The sequence below is a fragment of the Ylistrum balloti genome, unplaced genomic scaffold, assembly GCF_031769215.1.
Source record: "Ylistrum balloti isolate Yb309-2 unplaced genomic scaffold, AGI_CSIRO_Ybal_v1 Utg369640, whole genome shotgun sequence".
NCBI lineage: Eukaryota > Metazoa > Mollusca > Bivalvia > Pectinida > Pectinidae > Ylistrum > Ylistrum balloti.
This window is the reverse complement of record NW_026781901.1, coordinates 1286606-1306301: the sequence shown is the minus strand read 5'-3', so window position 1 is coordinate 1306301 and position 19696 is coordinate 1286606. Positions and strand designations below refer to the sequence as shown.

The 19696-nt window shown below is 34.4% G+C and overlaps 2 protein-coding genes across 2 annotated transcripts; one reads left to right on the top strand and one right to left on the bottom strand.

Annotated features, from left to right (window-relative positions):
* Positions 1-649: 649 nt before the first annotated feature.
* Positions 650-7669, bottom strand: LOC132553717 (HCLS1-associated protein X-1-like). Its single transcript, XM_060217994.1, has 7 exons — positions 7306-7669; positions 5826-5980; positions 4969-5120; positions 3607-3664; positions 2553-2668; positions 2262-2415; positions 650-1441 (listed from the first exon to the last, which is right to left on the bottom strand). The coding sequence occupies exons 1-7, from the start codon at positions 7401-7403 to the stop codon at positions 1260-1262; spliced, it is 915 nt and encodes a 304-aa protein (XP_060073977.1). The 5' UTR covers positions 7404-7669; the 3' UTR covers positions 650-1259.
* Positions 7670-9779: 2110 nt separating this feature from the next.
* LOC132554107 (organic cation transporter protein-like) lies at positions 9780-19427 on the top strand. Its single transcript, XM_060218410.1, has 10 exons — positions 9780-9851; positions 11666-12049; positions 12615-12846; positions 13346-13535; positions 14459-14597; positions 15445-15545; positions 16330-16547; positions 17493-17613; positions 18134-18206; positions 18861-19427. Exons 2-10 carry the CDS (start codon positions 11753-11755, stop codon positions 19068-19070), a joined length of 1581 nt encoding a protein of 526 aa, XP_060074393.1. The 5' UTR covers positions 9780-9851; positions 11666-11752; the 3' UTR covers positions 19071-19427.
* Positions 19428-19696: the final 269 nt, after the last annotated feature.

Below are 19696 nucleotides of genomic sequence, written 5' to 3'. Positions count from 1 at the left end.
ATAGCGTCTGAGGATGCATCACAATTACCCATGGTACTTGTTTAAAATGTACACACATTGTCGTTCCACCTAGAGTAAAATCGTCATAACTCTCATTTTTCAATCAATCAATTTTTACAAACATCAACATGAAACTTAGTAAAAAGGTGTATTATGATAATATCTATGATGTTGCTAACTCTATTGGTTACTTTAAAATATGATTTTTGAAGTCTTTATGACTCTTACTGTCGCTGATTATCATTGGTTGTCAACTTTTTGATAGACTGCAAATAGATGTCAATGATCCCATAATTCTGTGCGTCCCACCATATTGTCCTGCCTTGGAGAGTCCTCTGCAAACCAGAGCAATGCTAGTTCTTGATTGATGGAAATCTCACTCTGATTATTTTCATTAACACCTAGTCTGTCATTTTTTTTTCAGTTTAATACATGATTGTCCCATAGCAAGAGTAGGCATGCACGACACTGTTTTTAAAGATGGCAGCATTGTTTATAGCATGTGACTGCTACCAGAGGTCACTGATAATCTATTGGCATATTTCCATCGATCAGAAAGCTAGGGTTGGAAGTTAGTTCCAAAGACTGTGACAATAGGCTAAAACTGTAACTGTGTTATATTTAGCCTAAAAAACATAAACAAATTAGAAATGATAACATCAACATTTTTTAATGCATTTAAAATAACAATCTTCACAGATCAATTTTTACAATAAACCTCCTTGTAATGAAATGTACATCCTATACACATTTGAACCAGGGATTCAAAATAAAGACAAAATCCGGTATGTGTATAATACCATGCCCGTTCATTTTAGTCAGAAGTACTATTTTTTTCAGTTTGACTTCAAACACATTCTACTTTGAATATCACCAGACATAAATTAATCAATATTACTACAACTGATGCTCCACTTCTCCAGGCACTTTTACATAACAGTCAAAGTTGTTGAATTTTTGTTGTAATTTTGGCACTACTGACAAATATGCTACAGATTAAAACCCAATCAAAAATACCTATATCTATATATTTGTAAGTTTATTGTTTAACCAACACAAAACCAGTTTTATTTTATATGGATCCTTATACAGGTAATAAATTAATCACAGGCAATGCTAACTTTAACACAAACAAATTCACACCCCTAAGCTGGCAAGGTTGAAGTCAGTTGCTAGGATTTAATGTACAGAAAAAGTGCACTGTGTGTCTATTTTCTGCACAACTTTCTGAGTCTGTAGAATCAATAGAATATGTCCTGTTATTCCACTTTAGGTTTAAGCCATTCAAACATACGTTTTAACCTGGAAGTCAACACAGTATCTTTATCACTATTATCTGATGGTGGCTGGCTCTTCAATAGAGCGTCAGGTTGTAATGGTGCTGAATAATTACTCTCTTCATTTTTATTACTCCATTTGTTGTTGAAGTCTGATAAATCATCTGTAAGAACAATACACGTTTATATTTCAAATTGAGACAAATAAGTAGTGCGAAAAACAAAGTCGGGATAAACTGAACTAAATACAGTGTTGCAGAAGACTTAACTTCAGGACATTTGACACATCACAATTTAACAAGGGAAAGTCAACTTGTCCTATTTCTGTCAATTTAACACAATTCCATGTATTTTTGAGAAAAAAATACTAATTTGATACAACGTTAATGTCATGCATGCTAAGATAACCATAGCTTAACCGATACTAACTATGATAATTGTAGAACAAGACCAAGAGAATATGATATTCAGACTGCCAGACACTGACCAAGCTAAAGTCACATTACTGAGTTCCAGCAATGAACTTGCTTGAAGGTACTGTGCTTTAAAAAAAAGAGTGCCTTTTTTCTTTTCTCCACACAAAGTTTTGTAGTTCTGTCAAACATTTTTAACAGATAAGCTACATTGTGAATTTGAACCGACTCTTGCTTTCATAAATACAAAGATGTCCTGGACCCTTTCAACATAATGCAAATATTATATTGCAATGCATACATGCTGCTGTACAGATATTATAGAAAATTTTTAAAAAATTCATAAGCCAATACACTTTTTTCACTTGAAATTTTACTTTAATCTAACGTCTTACCTAGGAGTTGACATTGGCAAAACAGTAACTTTGAATAACAACCTTTTAGTGGAAGAAAAAAGTCCTATTTCGGTGTAGTACTCTGTACTTTATTTTTGTCCACAAAACTATCTCGGCACTTTCTGACTTTTCAGAATTTGTAACAATATATTTATATCATTACAAAATAAACTTACTTTCACTCATGTTGGTAAAGTTTTCTATTTTCTCCTGTACACCGTTTTTGTCCGTCTTCGTGGTAACAGAATGTGCCTGGCTGCCCTGCTTCCTTGTTATGGTTACCTCCTCACCTCCTTCTGAATCCCTTACAGTTCTCCGCTCTTCAACTTGCTGAAGAAAGAACTGTACATTGTTAAATATCCATTCATAGATTAATGAATTGATTAAATTTTGACCGAAACATTTCACACAGGCACAACAGATAGATTATTTTTTGTATTGAGGGAAGTATTGTATGTTTAGCTTACCCCATTGGGTCCAATTGACGTGCTTACAGAAACACTTCTACCGCTGGAAAAGGAAGCCATATGTGGCACCCTCAGACCTCCATGGAAACCAGTCCCTGAGGTATTAGGACCCAGCTCTGATAACAAAACATTGCTGTCAGTAGAATTTTATATCAATGTTAAAAATTGTATAATCATGAAATATTCGTATGAAATTATTTTTGTTTTGTTTTTTACTGTAGATAAAAGCCAACACATCTGTTTAAAATAATGTGTATACATATACATGAAGTAAAAGCCAACATATATGCACCAATATGGTGGCTAATTGATGTGTACATCACAAAGCTAAGAAAACCAGTCGAGATCACCATCAGATCATCTGTCCATAATACTATGATGATACAGTTATTTATCTAATTTCATAAAAAAAAACTGACGATACTTTGAAAACCAGTAATGTCAGTCACATATACTGTTAAATTTGTTACTGTGGACAGTTCAATTTTTCATTTATTTTCCACGAAAAATACTTCATCTTTACCTCAAACTTTTGTCAAAGTCACAATAATCTGAATAAAAAAGCAACAATATAGTGCAACTTCCCCAAACCGATCCTTCTCAAAACAAATCACCTCTTGAAACTGAACAAAATGGCCATATAAGGAATGACGTTCTCTTTATTAATGAAAACCTCTCAAATACTGTTCCCTCTCCATTCCGAATATCAGACTGCTTTAGTGTCCCAAATGATTGAAATATACTGAAAATCACTTCTGAAAACCGATTTCCAACCAACCAACCAACCAGCCAGCTTTGTACATAATACCTACCCTAATAGGGAGGATTATGATAAACATAATATATAACTATCTCCAATGACAAATTGAAACCATATTGAATGCACCCATCACTTCATCAAAGCAAGAAATAGCTACAGATAACAGCAAAGCTATGGCCTGGACACGAAAGGATGGATGAAAAGACAGACGGACAGATGGATGGATGAGGCAGTGACTATATGCTCCCCTGAAAAATTGCAGTAGTTTTAAAATCTATGCACATGAGTATGTACCATTATCATTCCTCTCTGATGTATGTGGTAACCCTGGTGGTGGGAAAAATCCTCCAAACTGAAAAGTAAAATAAATACTGACAACAAAGATAATGTTTACTCTGTAGGAGAAAGAACAGATAACAATACTTTTATTATCAACACCTTTTTAAACAGGAAAAAGTTTTTTCTTGAATGTACCACTTAATTATTATCGACATCTTTTTAAACAGGAAAAAGTTTTATCTTGAATGTACCACTTAATTATTATCGACACCTTTTTAAACAGGAAAAAGTTTTATCTTGAATGTACCACTTGCATTCCTAAGAGAGCAGAGTAAAAATTGTCTTTTTCTGTAATTAATTGTATTTATCAGCAGTATGATGTTTCTCAATACATCCCAGATAGAAGGCTTATGTTCAGATTGAGGTAATGCAATATTGCATTCTTATCTAGTCAATACAGTCCACAAGTTTATGATCACTATGTGTCCACATTTGGATGACTTGGTAATGTTCAATATCTTTTATCCAAAAGTGATTAATATGAGAACCACTATGGTGAGTTTGAGAAGAACCCACACAAGATCTCATGTATCAGAGACAGCACAAAAATTGAGTGAAAATCTAAATACAACCATGCAAGATATTGTGCAGAATGGAAATAAAATCCAGCGTTCAAATTCCCTTAACTCTTGTATATATGAACAGATTTTAATGGTTATCAAATCCTGTGATACCTCGTGTACATAAAGCCACATACCAAATTCGGTGAGGATGTACAATAACACGGTATATTTCCAGCATTTAAAAGTTCCATAACTCTTGATGATATGATCAAATTCCAATGGTTATTGAATAGATTTAATTGTCCTGTGTACATTAACCCACAATCCAAATTTGGTGAAAATCCTTCTGCAAATACACAATATGTGGAGAGTAATCAAATGGTATATTTTCGGCTTTCGAAGTCCCATAACTCTTCACTCTCAAATATTGACAGATTTCATTGTTTATCAAACCCATGCAAGGTCTTACATACCAAATTTGATAATCTGACATTAGATACACATGTTATTGTGCAGAAAGCAAAAACAGACAGGGAGACAGATGGATGGACAAGCTGATTAGTATAAGGCACCTGCATCTCAATGCGGGGCCCTAACTATATTTTCTGTAAGTGTGACACTACAGGATAACCAGATGTGCTATGGGAGTAACACTAGGGTAACCAGGTTTGCTATGGATGTGACAGTACAGGATTACCAGGTTACAAGAGGACATATGGGCCTGTATCACAAATCATGGTCTAGTTCTGCAAATGACTTTAACTTATTGTAAATACAACACTTATATTATCTGATTGTTTTCTTTATGTCTTACAAATGGGTGTGGTTGATGAAAGCCAGGACCCATTCTTCTTTGTCCAAGGTCAGGTTTCTCTTTATCCAGACTACTGTCTTCAGGAGTGGAGTCAGGCTTTTTCAGCATATCATCTCGTGGGTTAGGTGAAAGTTGTGGATTTCTTGGATGTTCTGTTTTATGGTAAATTATGTATCATGTACAATAATAAATCTCTACCACTATTTAATCATTAGTTATGAAAGTATTTCATTTTTACATACAAAATATGTTGTAAACACTTTTCATTGCATTCTGTCAAAATGTGTGCTTGACAGAACTGATATGATATCTTCAATCATCCTCGATACTCCAGGGGTTATGCTCACTATTGCTCTCTGCACCCCAAGAACACTTCATGACAAAGGATCCATGTACAATACCTTGTGCATAAGAAGAAAAGACTAATTTGATCCTTTGATATACATCAAACAAATCTCAAGGTCACATAGCGTAAGTTGTACTGTCCTTGAAGTCTTAAGAGGTGTGTATCAGTCTATGATTGGTCACCTTTTTTCTCCTGAAACCTGCTGTGGACCAGTCAAATGACTTTGCTTGAGCCTTTCAATTTTGCCACAAAATATTTGAGGGTACATAGAGCAATAGTGAGCGTAACCCATGGAGTATCAAGAATATCTACAGTTTAATTACCTGGTAATTTAATTCAGACCCAGCTATAACTATTGCATATTTAATATAACTTTTACACTAACTCAGTTGCTGAAGAGGACTCAATTCTAACTAAAACAATTGAGACAAGGATATATAATATAAAGCACTTTACATAACAAATGTTTCACTGCTTACATCCTGTGTATATTGAGGAAGTATTAACAAACCTGAAGGAAATCCTATTTCAAAACCTTGAAACATGTCAGCCATTTCTTGCTGCATCTGTTCCATATCTCGTTGAAATTGTGAGAATATGTTGCCACCGAAGAAATGTCCTGAACGTCCATCACCCCAGGGTACTTCATCTTCATTGTCATCAATACTGTAAAATACCGAAGGTTTCTAGTTAATGCAATGTAAAACAGTATTAGCCTTATATCATGAATATCTATAGATATATCTAGCTACTAACTTGTATTTTTGTAACTTGTATTTTTGTGTCTCTTTATTTCTGAAAACTGTATCCATTCTTTATAACAGTATTTAGTATGGTTTTCAGAAATAAGAGTTCTGACTATTATGTAACTAACGGTGAATTTATCTTTTATGCTTGTTCCTATCAAGTCAGAACTCCTTCTTGAAAACACAAAATATTAGCAAACCTTCCAGGAGTTTGTATCGGCCAAAAATTTCTGTCTCTAAAATGATCAATCAATGTCAATATTCACATTTATTATGCTGTCATTGATATTTACATTTCCAATGAATCTGCTTATTTCAGAGATAGAATGGTGATGTTAATAAGATTGGTAGAAACAGTTAAACAATTATTCACACAACGTACCAAGATTCTTTAGTTCATTTAAAGGCAAAACAAGTTTATTTGCCCCACTATCCTTTTCAGACCTTACAGTTTGCTGTTTATAAGCCATTCCAGTGTGGTGTTTTACTTACTTTTTTCTATCTCTGCACTTTGACTTCGAAATTTAATTGCACTGTCATTACATCATTTAAAATTTTTAAAATCTCAATTAATGAAATGCTGGCATGCAAAAACCTCACAGGACATTCACTCCTACATTGTAGTTTAGTATTAAACTAAAGAGTCAATGAGAATGATTTTTTGCATGTTGTTAGATATGGCTATAAATAACACCGAAAAAAATACAAAAAAAATTTCAATTAATGAAATGCCGGAATGTGAAAACCTCACTGATTACTCACTTACATGGTAGTTCAGTATAGTGTTTGTTATGCATGCGCCACATTAAACTCAACAGTGTATTTCAATACTTTTCAGTCAGTCAATCAGAATGAAATTTTACATATTGCTAGACATTGGTGTAAATTGATTAATACAAATAAAATTAAAAAAAACATCTTGATTAATGAACAGCTGGGTGCTAAATATGTCCCCAGGATGATCATTAGGTACATCCAAACACGAGTTGTATTAAGGGAATCGGGCGACGGGCAGAGTCACGGAGACGAGAAACCATCACCATCATCATCATCACTAATCTGGGAGAAATAATGCTCCTTTGGCTCAGCTTCAACAGCCGTGGACTATCACGCCGGTGACTCGGGTTCAAATCCTGTGTATTTGTATGTGTATTTCCCTCTGATTTTCAAAAATGTACACTTGAGCAAGCAATGATAAAGTCAATCAACGTAAACAGGTAAGGACACTTGCAGTTGTAAACTTACAAGATAAATGCTCCTTCCCCTGGTTTATCAAGCCCTTCTGATGGTTTTCTTCTGCCAAATCCAAACAGAGCACGAAAAAAGTCGTTTATATCGCCCATAATGTATTATTTCTCCTAATAGTTGATGACGCAAATCCTTCCACCTCGAAATTTCGTCAGAATCGGAACAACATGACAGATGTATCACTAGTATACATCTGTATAAGCATTATCATTTAACGTCCATTTATTAGCAGGTTAGCCATGGTATTATACGCATTATTCGAAATGTCTTACATAGAAATGTGGTATCTAAATTAATTGATGTTTACGTAAAATAATGCTCTTGCTCATTTTGCATCGTGTTCCGGCGGAAGTCAGATTATATAATTCAGCTGTATTCTCGAACGCACTCAATCTGTTACGGCCGGTGCATTCGAATAAGAAGTGAATGTTTTTTAAGAGCTTATTCTGATGATTTAAAACTACTATAAGCATCAAAATATCTCTTCTGTGGTCAGTTTTGAATTGCCCTAGGAGACACGAAGTCAGTATCAATGATTCCAAACTCTTTACCAACATCTTAAACACAACATATGCCACTGGTCAATTATTTAAACGGCAATAACAGGGTTTAGTACACAAAATTGCACGTATAGTAACCAAAAATACTTAATTTCAATGGCTCCAATATCATATATCTCATCGTATCCTTACCACAAACTCCAAATTATTAAAATTAGGTATAGTAGTTAATCCTATGTGCACTTTTTGTATCCCCGAATGTGAAACAATAATTCATTTGATGTGGGAAGCCAGGACGTGCAAAATTTATAAACATTTGAAAATCTTTTAATTTCACTTCATATTCTTTTTTTTTCAATAAATAAGCACTTCTTCCTTTTTGGGTTCACAAATGATAGTATTAGTGCTAAGGTTGACAATATAGTCATTCTTATCATAAAACAGTACATTTAAAGAACCATGTGTCTTAACAAATCTTTAAACGTAACTGCATTGGCCAGTAGCATAAAAGATTATTACTACCACGGACTTGTATATTAGATTTAAGTCCGTGTTACTACATACAGAAGGAGCTATCAAAAGCAAAATTTACTAATGCGTGGGGTAAGTGGAGAAATTTCGTTCAACTCGATATCTAATAGTAAACACTTAAGTCTGACAGTTTTCGAAATATGTATCTAATAACAACATTTAAAGTTCTTTACACATCTCTTGCTGAAGATATTTTCCACGTCTCAAGCCCTTTCTTACCTCTTGCTTCTCTATATAAAAGAAATTTATATTATCAAACTTAGGTGGGAAACTAGCAAATATAGAAATGAATTCAACGTCACACCTTTCTCTTTCACATTCTTTCATTCTGTACTTTATTGTTTTCATTGTGCAAATCAGAGACGTCTCTGTGCAAATGTGTCTGCGCGAGTAGTATAGGAGTGGGAAAAAATTAAAAGAATTAATCTTGCTTCAGTAAGGATGTCAATAACTGTGTGTGTATGTGTGTATATCTGTATGAGTAAATCGGCGAATGCAGTATAGATCATGGTCTATGATCTTATTATATGTATGTATATATTCAAAATAGATAAATTATAAAAAAAATTATGGCGCTCATGGAAACTTCTGGGAATCGTGCAAGACAGAAAAAGACTAAATAGTTGAATATTGATGGGGTTGTTCTGGAAACAAGCCGATATGACAATCAAAGTGATCATTTTGAAACGTGATTTTGCAATCATGGTTTTCCTGACTAATAATATAAGGAAAATAGGCTTCTTTAATCTTCTTTTCAAGTTCCACTTGAGGGATTCAGGTTAGAGTTGCTGAAATGATTAAGAGATTCATTGGACCAATTGTCTATTTTCTTGGTTGGTCAGAAATCTGGATTTCTCACCAACCAAGAAAATAGACATTCCATATATGGCAGCCATCTTGAAAAAAATGAGTACACATTCAATTTCCAATGGTGCTAATGAATTGAAATTCGATGAGGATGTTAAATAAGGATTTTTTTTGCAATACAAAACATTTGAAATACATTATCATACAATACAATGCATGATCTATTCAACCTGCCATACTTTTTTTACAGACATAAGATCAATTTGTTTCCTTAATATCTATATTTTCCAACTCCACGTGGCTTACTAATACATATCTTCACGTGTATAAAAAATCATATATAACATACACTAACATTGTGCGAGTTCAAATAATTATAATCTTATATTTAGATATTTAGGAACCCCCAACATGTCACGCAGCTATTTTTAATGATAGACTTTGAACCTCGGAAACACGTGTTCGAAGACTTCATCATTCAAGTGTTTTAAACGTAAGTCCATTAAGCCAAAAGAATCAAGCGTTGCTCTCACGTGGATATGTTTTCAAAGTGTGTTGCAATAACAACATCGGTTTCACAATCGAACCTAAGGATGGTGCAATGTTTCGTAGGTATATAAGTTGTTCACCGTGGTGAGTGGAATCATTGGTAGACGTGTCGAGTTGATGGAGTTTTACGACACAGCAGAAAACAGTCAGCTGATGGTAAAACATCTTGCATCAAACTGGACAGGCTCAGAACATCGTGTAATGTGTGCCGTTTTCGTTTACAGGGTTGACCCTACCGGTCGTGGTTCGGTATGAAATATGGATAAACATACTGTTTTCATATCAGTCAACTTCTTCAGATTCGGCTCGATTTATACTGAAATTTATATAACGAAACCGGTGTGTCTACGTAAACGAAAGCGGCCCTAACATGGGTACTGGCCTTGTCTGTAAATACTTGTAGTCCAGTGGTATAAGGCATATGATACCGTGGAGTTACAGTGTTAAATTACGTGATACCAACATTTTTTAAATTTGAAATAAAGACAATATGAGTCAAATGTCAAGTTCTGAATTCATTTTTACTTGTGACCTGTAGAAAAATGCACACGGACTTATGCTTTTGAAGGGGAGATAATTCAAATGTGATTTTATAATAGCAAATTGAGGACACGGATACATTATACTGTTTTGCCTTGTAACTGTTAAATCATTAAATAGCAAAGGTGTGATAGATCACACTTTCATCAAACGAGAAAAATAGTTAGACGTGATGTATATATAATATGCTTGCATTCCATTAATTAAACCTTTATATTACAGGCCATAATAGTGAATGTAAACCCTTAAAATAAATAAATAAATTGGAAGAAATGTAATTCAACAGCAGGGCTGATAAAACAGTATACCAATGAGTGGCTTCTTTTTATTCCAGTCTCTCATTTTCACATTTTTTCTGATAAGAATGCAAACATAGGGAAATTACTCCTGTGACAAATTTTAATTGAGGAATGATTACATGTAATTTTAGTTCTTGATCATCAAAGAACAAAACGAAATATGATGGAAAATAAAATTAGGTACCTGGTGTTCTGGTCAGATGTCAAAATTGGTGTGTTGCATAATAAATCTGTTATGCAGTATTATCTATATTCAGAGTATCAGACCATTGGAGTATAGAAATTCAGGGGGGGTCCCTTAAGTATTCTGAAGGCTTGTTACTCTAAAACCCTGATAACCAAAAAGCCTGCTGCACTGACATACTGGTAGCCGAAGGGTAATTCTTTTATGTAATGTTCTAAGCTCTAATTGCCATTTGCAAGTGTTATTTCTTTACAAGAGGGTATATGCACACTTTTTATGTGTAGTAATATCAAAAGAAAATGATATAATAGATAAGAATTCAATTCACATATATGGTTGGTATTTCTTCTGTCTTGTCTTCCTTTGTCTTCACAACATGGCCCTTGTTGCTTACTGTTTATGCTGGCTATGTTGTTAGAGGTGCATAATACAATTTATTATGTCTGTTCTTGATGCACGTTATCTATAGTACCATTTCTATAGTAACAATATTGGACAATTGCTTATTTTTATAAAATTTTGTGAAAACAAATTTTAAATACTTGTAAACAACTTTATTTTGTGTCAAAGTTCTGCTTGAAAGAATTTGATTTTTAAGAGGAATTTAAAGTTGAGGAGAATGTTTATAAATAGAGTAAAAAGTAGGGATGTATTAAAATGTTACTTCCAAATTCTAAAGATAATAAAACCTCCATTAAATTTCGTTTTCAATCTGTGTAAGGCCTGGGTTATTAGGCCTGTAGGCAGTTAGGCCTTTGAGCCTTCAGGATATTGCACCTTTATAATAATAGGTAGGCACTATTCAGAGTACTTGGCATTCAAAATATTAGGCCTTCAATATATGAGTGTCACCTATTAAGAGTTCATCATATTAGGAGACAAATATTTTGTCTTACGAAAAATGGAATAGATTATAGTCAATAACAATGTTTCTTCTAAAATTTCAGATTTCTTCTTGAAAGTATTGATGTGGCTGGTATGAATGAGAGTCAACTTTTCAACAAGTGATACTGCAGTTGTATTCATTAACAAAAATGTCAGAATATGAGAACATTCTACATAAAATTGGCTCTTTTGGGCCATTCCAGAGGCGTGTATTCGTCTTGGTGAGCATGTTCGAAACCCCAGCAGCCTGGGCCATGTTACTCCCAATAATTCTACATGCCACTCCTGATTGGACATGTTCAGGTTTTGGACACAACAATACTTCCTCTGTGAACCTGTCTGAAGCCACTAATTCCAGTTCATTGATGGTCAACAAGTGCCTACCAGACGGAATGCAGTGCCCAGGACTACAGTTTGATGGGTCATTCACTTCCATAGTTAGTGAGGTATTAAGATTTTCATGAAAGCAGACACTTTAGTTCAATGAAAAATAAGAGTTCTTTTTACTGGAATCTGGGGCAATCTGTGAAATGTAAACCTTGAAATTTCATGTATTTGTTCTATGGTAATTGTACAGGTTGATTATAGATACTGTAGTTCTCTGTTCTGATTTATTTTTGTAAGAATCATTGCTTTATTGAAGTTTTTAACAAAGTCTTAAAGCATTTTGTCCATTTCGTAGTTTTCCATATTTACAAGGCAGTATTCCAACTCGTTCATATTGTTACTCAGTAAAATTATTTTATGATTATTCTTCATTAAGCCCACCACCTAACTTCATGCAAGAAGAAATGTGTTGGTTCACTGGGATAAATACAATAATTGAAAATGTTGTGGAATTTGGAATGACAGTCTTGGAAATGCTAATAAAAAAATTGACAATTTCCAGGAATGAAAAGAAATAAGTTGAAGGAAAAAAATCTACTGTAAATATTCAGATTGATGGAGAACGTTGACTTAGTGACATTTGAGATTAAGAAGACTGATTTAGTTCTTTTTGTTTATTTTAAGTGGCAGCTCGTCTGTGACAAGAGCAAGTTGACAAAAATCATCTCTACAATACAAATGTGTGGTGTGTTGCTTGGGGCATTAATCACAGGCCAGTTAGCTGACATATTTGGACGTCGCAAAGTTTTATTTCTGGCCTACATTACCATGCTGATTGTCTCCCTTGGCAGCGCATTCTCTCCCGGCTGGCAGGTTTTTGCAGCTTTGCGATTTCTGACTGGTGGATTGGTGGGTGGTAAGACTTTGTTTTACTAAGTGTTTTTACAGGTCATCATAAGTTTCTTTGTGAAGTTGAAAACATTGTTGACATTTTACTGTGTTGAATATTTTACTGAACCTGCAAAATTATCTCACAGAATTCATCTTTGAAATCCTGAAATTCATTGTCACAATTGTACTGCTTGCTGATGTGTCATGATGGGTTTCAGGTAAGAAAATAATGTCATTACAATATAGAGGGTGATTTTTGTGAGGGATATGATTTTATTATATTGACTTTGATTGAAGATAGAGAAAACACCCAGCAAATATTTTACAATGAATCTCAGGAAATGTTTATCAATGTATATATGGAAATCAAGGTAAAAGCTAGCCATTCTGTTTATTGCTAAGGCAGATTAGCATGGACTTTTATTTCCTGTTAATGAGCCAAAACAGAGACATGCATGAAATATTAGCCCAATGAAGATAAACTATATTTTGTACTTGAAGGCATTCTTTTTGTTCCTTTCTAGGGGTGATGGTTGTAAACTTTGTGCTGCCACTGGAGTTTGTGACCCCAAGCTGGCGGACATTTTGTGGTTGTGTTGGTTTCTGGGCAATAGGACTGATGACCCTTGCTCTGTGGGGGTTCTTTTTACGTGACTGGAGGACACTTGTCATGGCTACAGCACTTACTGGGTTACCCATGCTACTGTCCTGGAGGTAAAGATCCTATGAAGACACTTTAGATATTTTGACACACAGGTACATGTATCTCACTGATGTGGACATCTGTCGTTCAGTGTCACCAAAAGCTGGTGTAGGGACTAAACTCAGGGTCTGAATATATCAGATAGTTTGTATATAAACTTGTGTAGATAGTACATCCAATAGCCTAATAACTTGTGATAGTGGCACCAGGATCTACCAGATATCTACCCAGTCAATAGGCTGTCCATAGACCATATCATGGTATTAGACACTTCTAGATCATATTTCAATGCATATATATTGGTATATCAATATATTTTATTTGTAAATATTGAGATAAGATATATTTAGGCAAGAAGATATATTTAAACTTGAAGAATGATATGGATAAACATGCTTCTCTCAACACTCTAGAGAATGTCTTGATCATGTAACAAGAAAAAGTTAGGAATCAAATGTATTTCTGTTTCTTATGACATTGTTAAGTCATGTCATGAATGAAATGATTAAAGACCCATTTCATAAATCTTATGTGAAATGTCACCTCTCCATGGAATCCTATTTTATTGATCAGTAGTGCTTTTGTGTATTTGTCTTTGAAAAAGCACAAAGTTTTGAGAAGTGAAGAATTTACAAAATCATCTTTTCATGTTTTACTTTTTTTATAATGCATCATTATTTAAACATGACAATCTATGGTGTTGGTATGTTAAATGAAGTTTACTTGAAAGTTTGATGTGTTGTGGGGAGAAAAGGGGATTAAATTATAGTGTGCATTTTCTTTAACTAGGCAGGACAGACATATAATTACAGTATTAACAATAATTCTCTTTTATCCTCTGTGATTGGAGTTCCTTATTATTGTTTTTTTTCATAAGGTTCTTGAAGTTGAATATTATTTCCAAATCCATTATCATAGTCTTTTGTTCTGTCAGGTTTGTACCAGAAAGTCCTCGATGGTTGCTAAGCAAAGGAAGATTTGCTGAAGCCAAAGTTTTGCTCATGTCAATGGCTGATTATAACAGTGCCACACTGTCAGAAGAGGATTTTGAACAGCTTCACATCTATACAAAGGTAAAGAAATAAAAATCTCAGCTGTGGAATAAGTTTCACCAACATCTATTACCAGTAATCACTCTTATTGGCCTGAACGAAAAAGCACAAGAGATCTTACTGTAGAAGGAAAATGGAGTAACTTAAAAAAAATGCTAGCAGTATATTGGCTGGGCAAGTTGAAAGTGGAAAACCTTGCCACTGCACCACCAATCCACTGATAGGTAGCATAGAATATTTTTGTATTCCTGAACTTTCAGATGGTTAGGATATTGTCATTTAGTAATAAGCATTATATATCACATTACCACTTCATCCATGACAATAACTGGAGGAGTTAGTGTCTGATTAACACTTTATACAACTTTACAGGGACTGGATCCTAAGATTCCAGCCTCACTTTCCCTCAGCATATTAAATCTAATATCATTATCTTCATCATTCATTGTTTGCAGTTAATATAACATATTTATCACTACTAGTATTATACAGGATACAATGCCATAAATCTGTAAAAATGACACTATGTATAAGCAGTTTTTATATGTCAGAAATGTTCTTACCATGAATGGCCATGTTTTTCCCTGACAATTTTATGAAAGGATACCTTATGGCTAACGCTTGTTGCAATTTTCTGCTTTCAAGTTCTAATTTTGTGCTTTCAAGAGTTTTTTGTCTGACTATGATTTCATTCTGAAATTTACCTACCTGGCTGATGTGCTTCTACTAAATATGTCGTAGGATTCTTTCATGTGTTTGTTGGGAGAACGACAGGAAAAGACTGACTTTTGTTGTCTTTTTCTAGTCATAAATATATGGTGTTTCATTGTTGTCAATGATAGCTAAGAATTTTTCTCACTGTTTTCAGAGGGAGCAAGAGTCATTGGTGGAGAAGAAGCAGTATAACTATCTACACTTGTTTAAAACAAGGACCATGGCAAAACACACACTTATTGTGATGTATGCATGGTAAGCTTACTTACATCTTTCTTTTTTTGGAGGTGGGAGAGGGGACAGTATTTCTCTTTGGTCATTCTCTGGGAATAGTTTTATGAATTCTTTATCTATGACCTGAACATCACTGACTTAAACATCACTAGGTGTATGTGTTTTGATGATTGACTTTTGACTATAGTGCTAACTCTGTGTCCACTACAGTGTACCTTGGATTAAACTTTGACATTACAAGTTTATATCTAATTGTGTGTATTATTGACGGAACTTCACATAAACTTTTTTGTTACAAGTTTGCATTATGGTTTGAACTTTGATCTTGTATTACAAGTTTGTGTCTAGTTTGTATCACAAGTTTGTATTACAAGTTTGTGTCTAGTTTGTATCACAAGTTTGTATTACAAGTTTGTGTCTAGTTTGGTATGAAAGTTAGAACTTTGACTTTGTATTACAAGTTTTTGTCCTGCTCAGGAATAAGGTTAGAACATTGACTTTGTATTACAAGTTTTTGTCCTGCTCAGGAATAAGGTTAGAACATTGACTTTGTATTACAAGTTTTTGTCCTGCTCAGGAATAAGGTTAGAACATTGACTTTGTATTACAAGTTTTTGTCCTGCTCAGGAATAAGGTTAGAACATTGACTTGGTATTACAAGTTTTTGTCCTGCTCAGGAATAAGGTTAGAACATTGACTTTGTATTACAGGTTTGTATCTTGTTCTGTATTAAGGTTTGAACTTTGATCTTGTATTACAGGTTTAAGGCCAGTTATGAATTGACAAGTTAATTTTGATATTACAGGTTTGTGTCTAGTTCTGTATATTATGGGTTGAACTTCAATACCAGTAACCTTGCTGGAGACCTTTACATCAACACATTCACAGCTGGTCTTGTTGAGATCCCAGCTCTCATTTACGTTATCGTTGTCAACAACCGTATAGGACGTCGCTGGACAATAGCTTCCTTAATGATCTTGGCTGGAATTGCTTGCTTTGTCATCTTCATAATTGATCTCACAGGTAAGTTTTAATATTAATCACAGAGAGATTGCATATTTAGTCTCCCAGATATAGATATATACCTGTTGATACATCATATTGGTGGATAGATCGGCAGGGGAGGTGCAATATACCAATGGCCATTTCATGAAAGGTGTATAAAAATGGAAGACTTGTGGATCTATTAACGCACCAGGATTGGGTTGATTTTGTTTATCATATTGATATTTGATTAACCTTCATTAAATATCACTAAGTTTTCTTTTAAAATTAGAAGAATTTTATTTAAAATATCTGATTGGTTGCCTTGTCTCAGTAAAAATCATGATTAACAACTGGTCACTGAGATACGTACCAAATACAAGGCCCTTGATCACTAAGTTACAGAGTTATTGCCCTTTTCAAAAAACATCTTGTCCAGAGCATAACTTTGCTTGCATTTAAGCTAGTATAATGAAATTTGGTGAATACATTGATTATACAAAGACAATGTGTGGTGTACAGATGTTAGGGCCGGCAACCCCTTAATTACAGAATTATTGCCCTTTCTTTAAAACGTTCTTGTCTTGGGCATTACTTTGCCAGTAAGATATTGAAATGTGATATATACATCAGTCATACAAAACCAAGGTTAAGTGTAGTAATGTCAAGGCCCACGACCCCTTAGTTACAGAGTTATTGCCCTTTATTGAAATCTTGTGTCATTAGCATAGCTTTTCTTGTATTAAATCTAGGATCATGAAACTTGGTGAAGACATTGGTTGTACTAAGGAAATGTGCAGTATACTGAATTCAGAGAGTCCTAGCACTTAATTACAGAATTATTTCCCTTTGTTGAAATTTTGTGTCCCATTCAGTTGTTTTCGGGGAGCATTAATTAGTTTTACTGGTACTCTTGCTTCATTAATGCAGGAGATTTATCTTGATTGCACATGTGTATTACTTGTGACATTTGTTTGGTTACAGGAAATATGGAGTCCATGCAGATACTAGTTATTGTGTTTGCTATGGTAGGAAAGTCAGGAATCTCTGGAGGATGGGCAGCTGTCCAGGTTTCATCTGCTGAGAATTTTCCAACAATTATTAGGTATGTACATCTCCCCTACAGACGTTCAACCCATCATTAATATCAAATAATGCTGAAAGACACTATAACTTGTAGATGAAAATATATAGGTATAGCCTCTTATAGTTCAGATAATCTGATTCATTGGTTGCTACGAAAGGACAGGTATGGTTGTATCACCTTTCCTGGTATTGGCCAGGTATTCAGACATCAAAACACCTCAATAATAAGCCAGTCTTATTATTAATGATAAAGAACATAAGCTGCGGTTTGGTTTTTAGATTTTATAGGGTATATGTATTTCTCACAAAAAAAAAACTCTTTTGAAGAAAAATTAGTTCATAAAACCGGAAATCAAACACTGTTTAAGTAAAGGAATCCAACACAATTTTTGAATTTCAATGTCAATGTGGAGACATGGACTGCAAATATCATAGGCAGACCATCAGTCAGGAAGAGTTCTAATGAGAATATTGTGGGATGATTGCTGAAATATGCAAGTGCTTTGATGAATCTCATCTAACATGTCATTTCTCTACAGAAACATAGGGATTGCGGCCTGTTCCATGGCAGCACGTGTAGGAGGTATTGTAGCACCACAGATCAATCAATTGGTGAGTGGAGATATGTCAGTATGTACATGTTCAACTGGACCTTTTCTGAAATATTGCCTTTTCAGGAGAATTTCCAAAGATATGACAGTTGACCAATGACCACATGCATACATAAATGCTGAGTTTCATATGATAAATAATTAATGATCAGTTGACCAAGGTGAATTAGAATAATAATTGGAGATACCAAGTAAATTGATTAAGATAGATTTACACAGGTATCCTATCACAAAACACTGTATGTATTAGCAGAATCTGTTGTAGGGTTTAGTATCATTTATCTGATCGATAGCATGTTAAGAGTCAGGTAGTCAAAGAGATATCCTAAAGGCTAATTGTGCTACATGTTAAGTTACTATTTGAAATCAATATATGATTAATTCATTGTTGACAAACATGGAAAAAACACCAAATCTTCAGTACAGTTTTAGGATAGAAATGTATTACAGTGTATTTGTTATGAAAAAATGAAAATAAGATCAGCTGCCAGTCAGTAATGTTCAGTTGTCATAAAAAATGAGCAGAAAAATTGTGTACAAGTGTCATATGTTTATTGTAACAGTAAGATTTGGAAGGTGATACGTCCCATATGTTTTACATTGTAATTACTTTTGTGGTACCAGACATACAGCTTTATTTTCATTTGCTTGACAGAATTATTATTCCAAGGCACTGCCATTCACTGTGTTTGGAAGCCTGGCACTGCTGTGTGGATTATTAGTTCTGTTTTTGCCAGAAACAGCTGGAAAGCCCTTGCCGGATAATCTAGAAAATAACATCGGAAAACCTCATGATACAGATATGGCAGTGAACTTGGAGAATGGTCATGCTCCCGCAGAAGAAATTCCCCTCAATCGACTTTGATTATGTATAATAATGTATAATTATGTATTATTTGAATGGAGAAAAAGTGTGGTGAATTAATTCACAATGCAGAATGTAGCGCTATGTAATGTGTGTGTTCTAAATTTATCAGGGGTAGTTGACATTTTCATACTTCCTGATAATAACTGTGCATAATAATCACTAGAGGAATCATATCTCAGGATGTTGGTTGGATGTGGACAATTGTCCTGCTGAGGAGGTGATGTCTCATTATACTAGACTTGATACTGAAAAAAATCATAACATTAGCATGCATGACTGATACTTTAAAATGTTACGGCTTTACTAGAACAAAGGTCATTACCATGGAGTACACTTTACTAAATAACATATCATTATACCCTCAGCAACAAAGTTATTGGGGGTGTGTGGGGGGGGGGGGGGGGGGTGTGTGTTAAAATCAGGTTGTCCAGATGTCTGTCTATGGCACAATGGAAACACTCACTATTCACCATTGGTGATTGGGATTTTATTTCCATGTTGGATTGGCTAGGTATGGGGACATTTGCCCAGCCATATAGGTTTATCTTGGGAACATTCACAATAAGGCCACCAGTCACTTGTTAAAAGCTTGAGTTAAGCTGACCACTTCTTCCACCATTAAT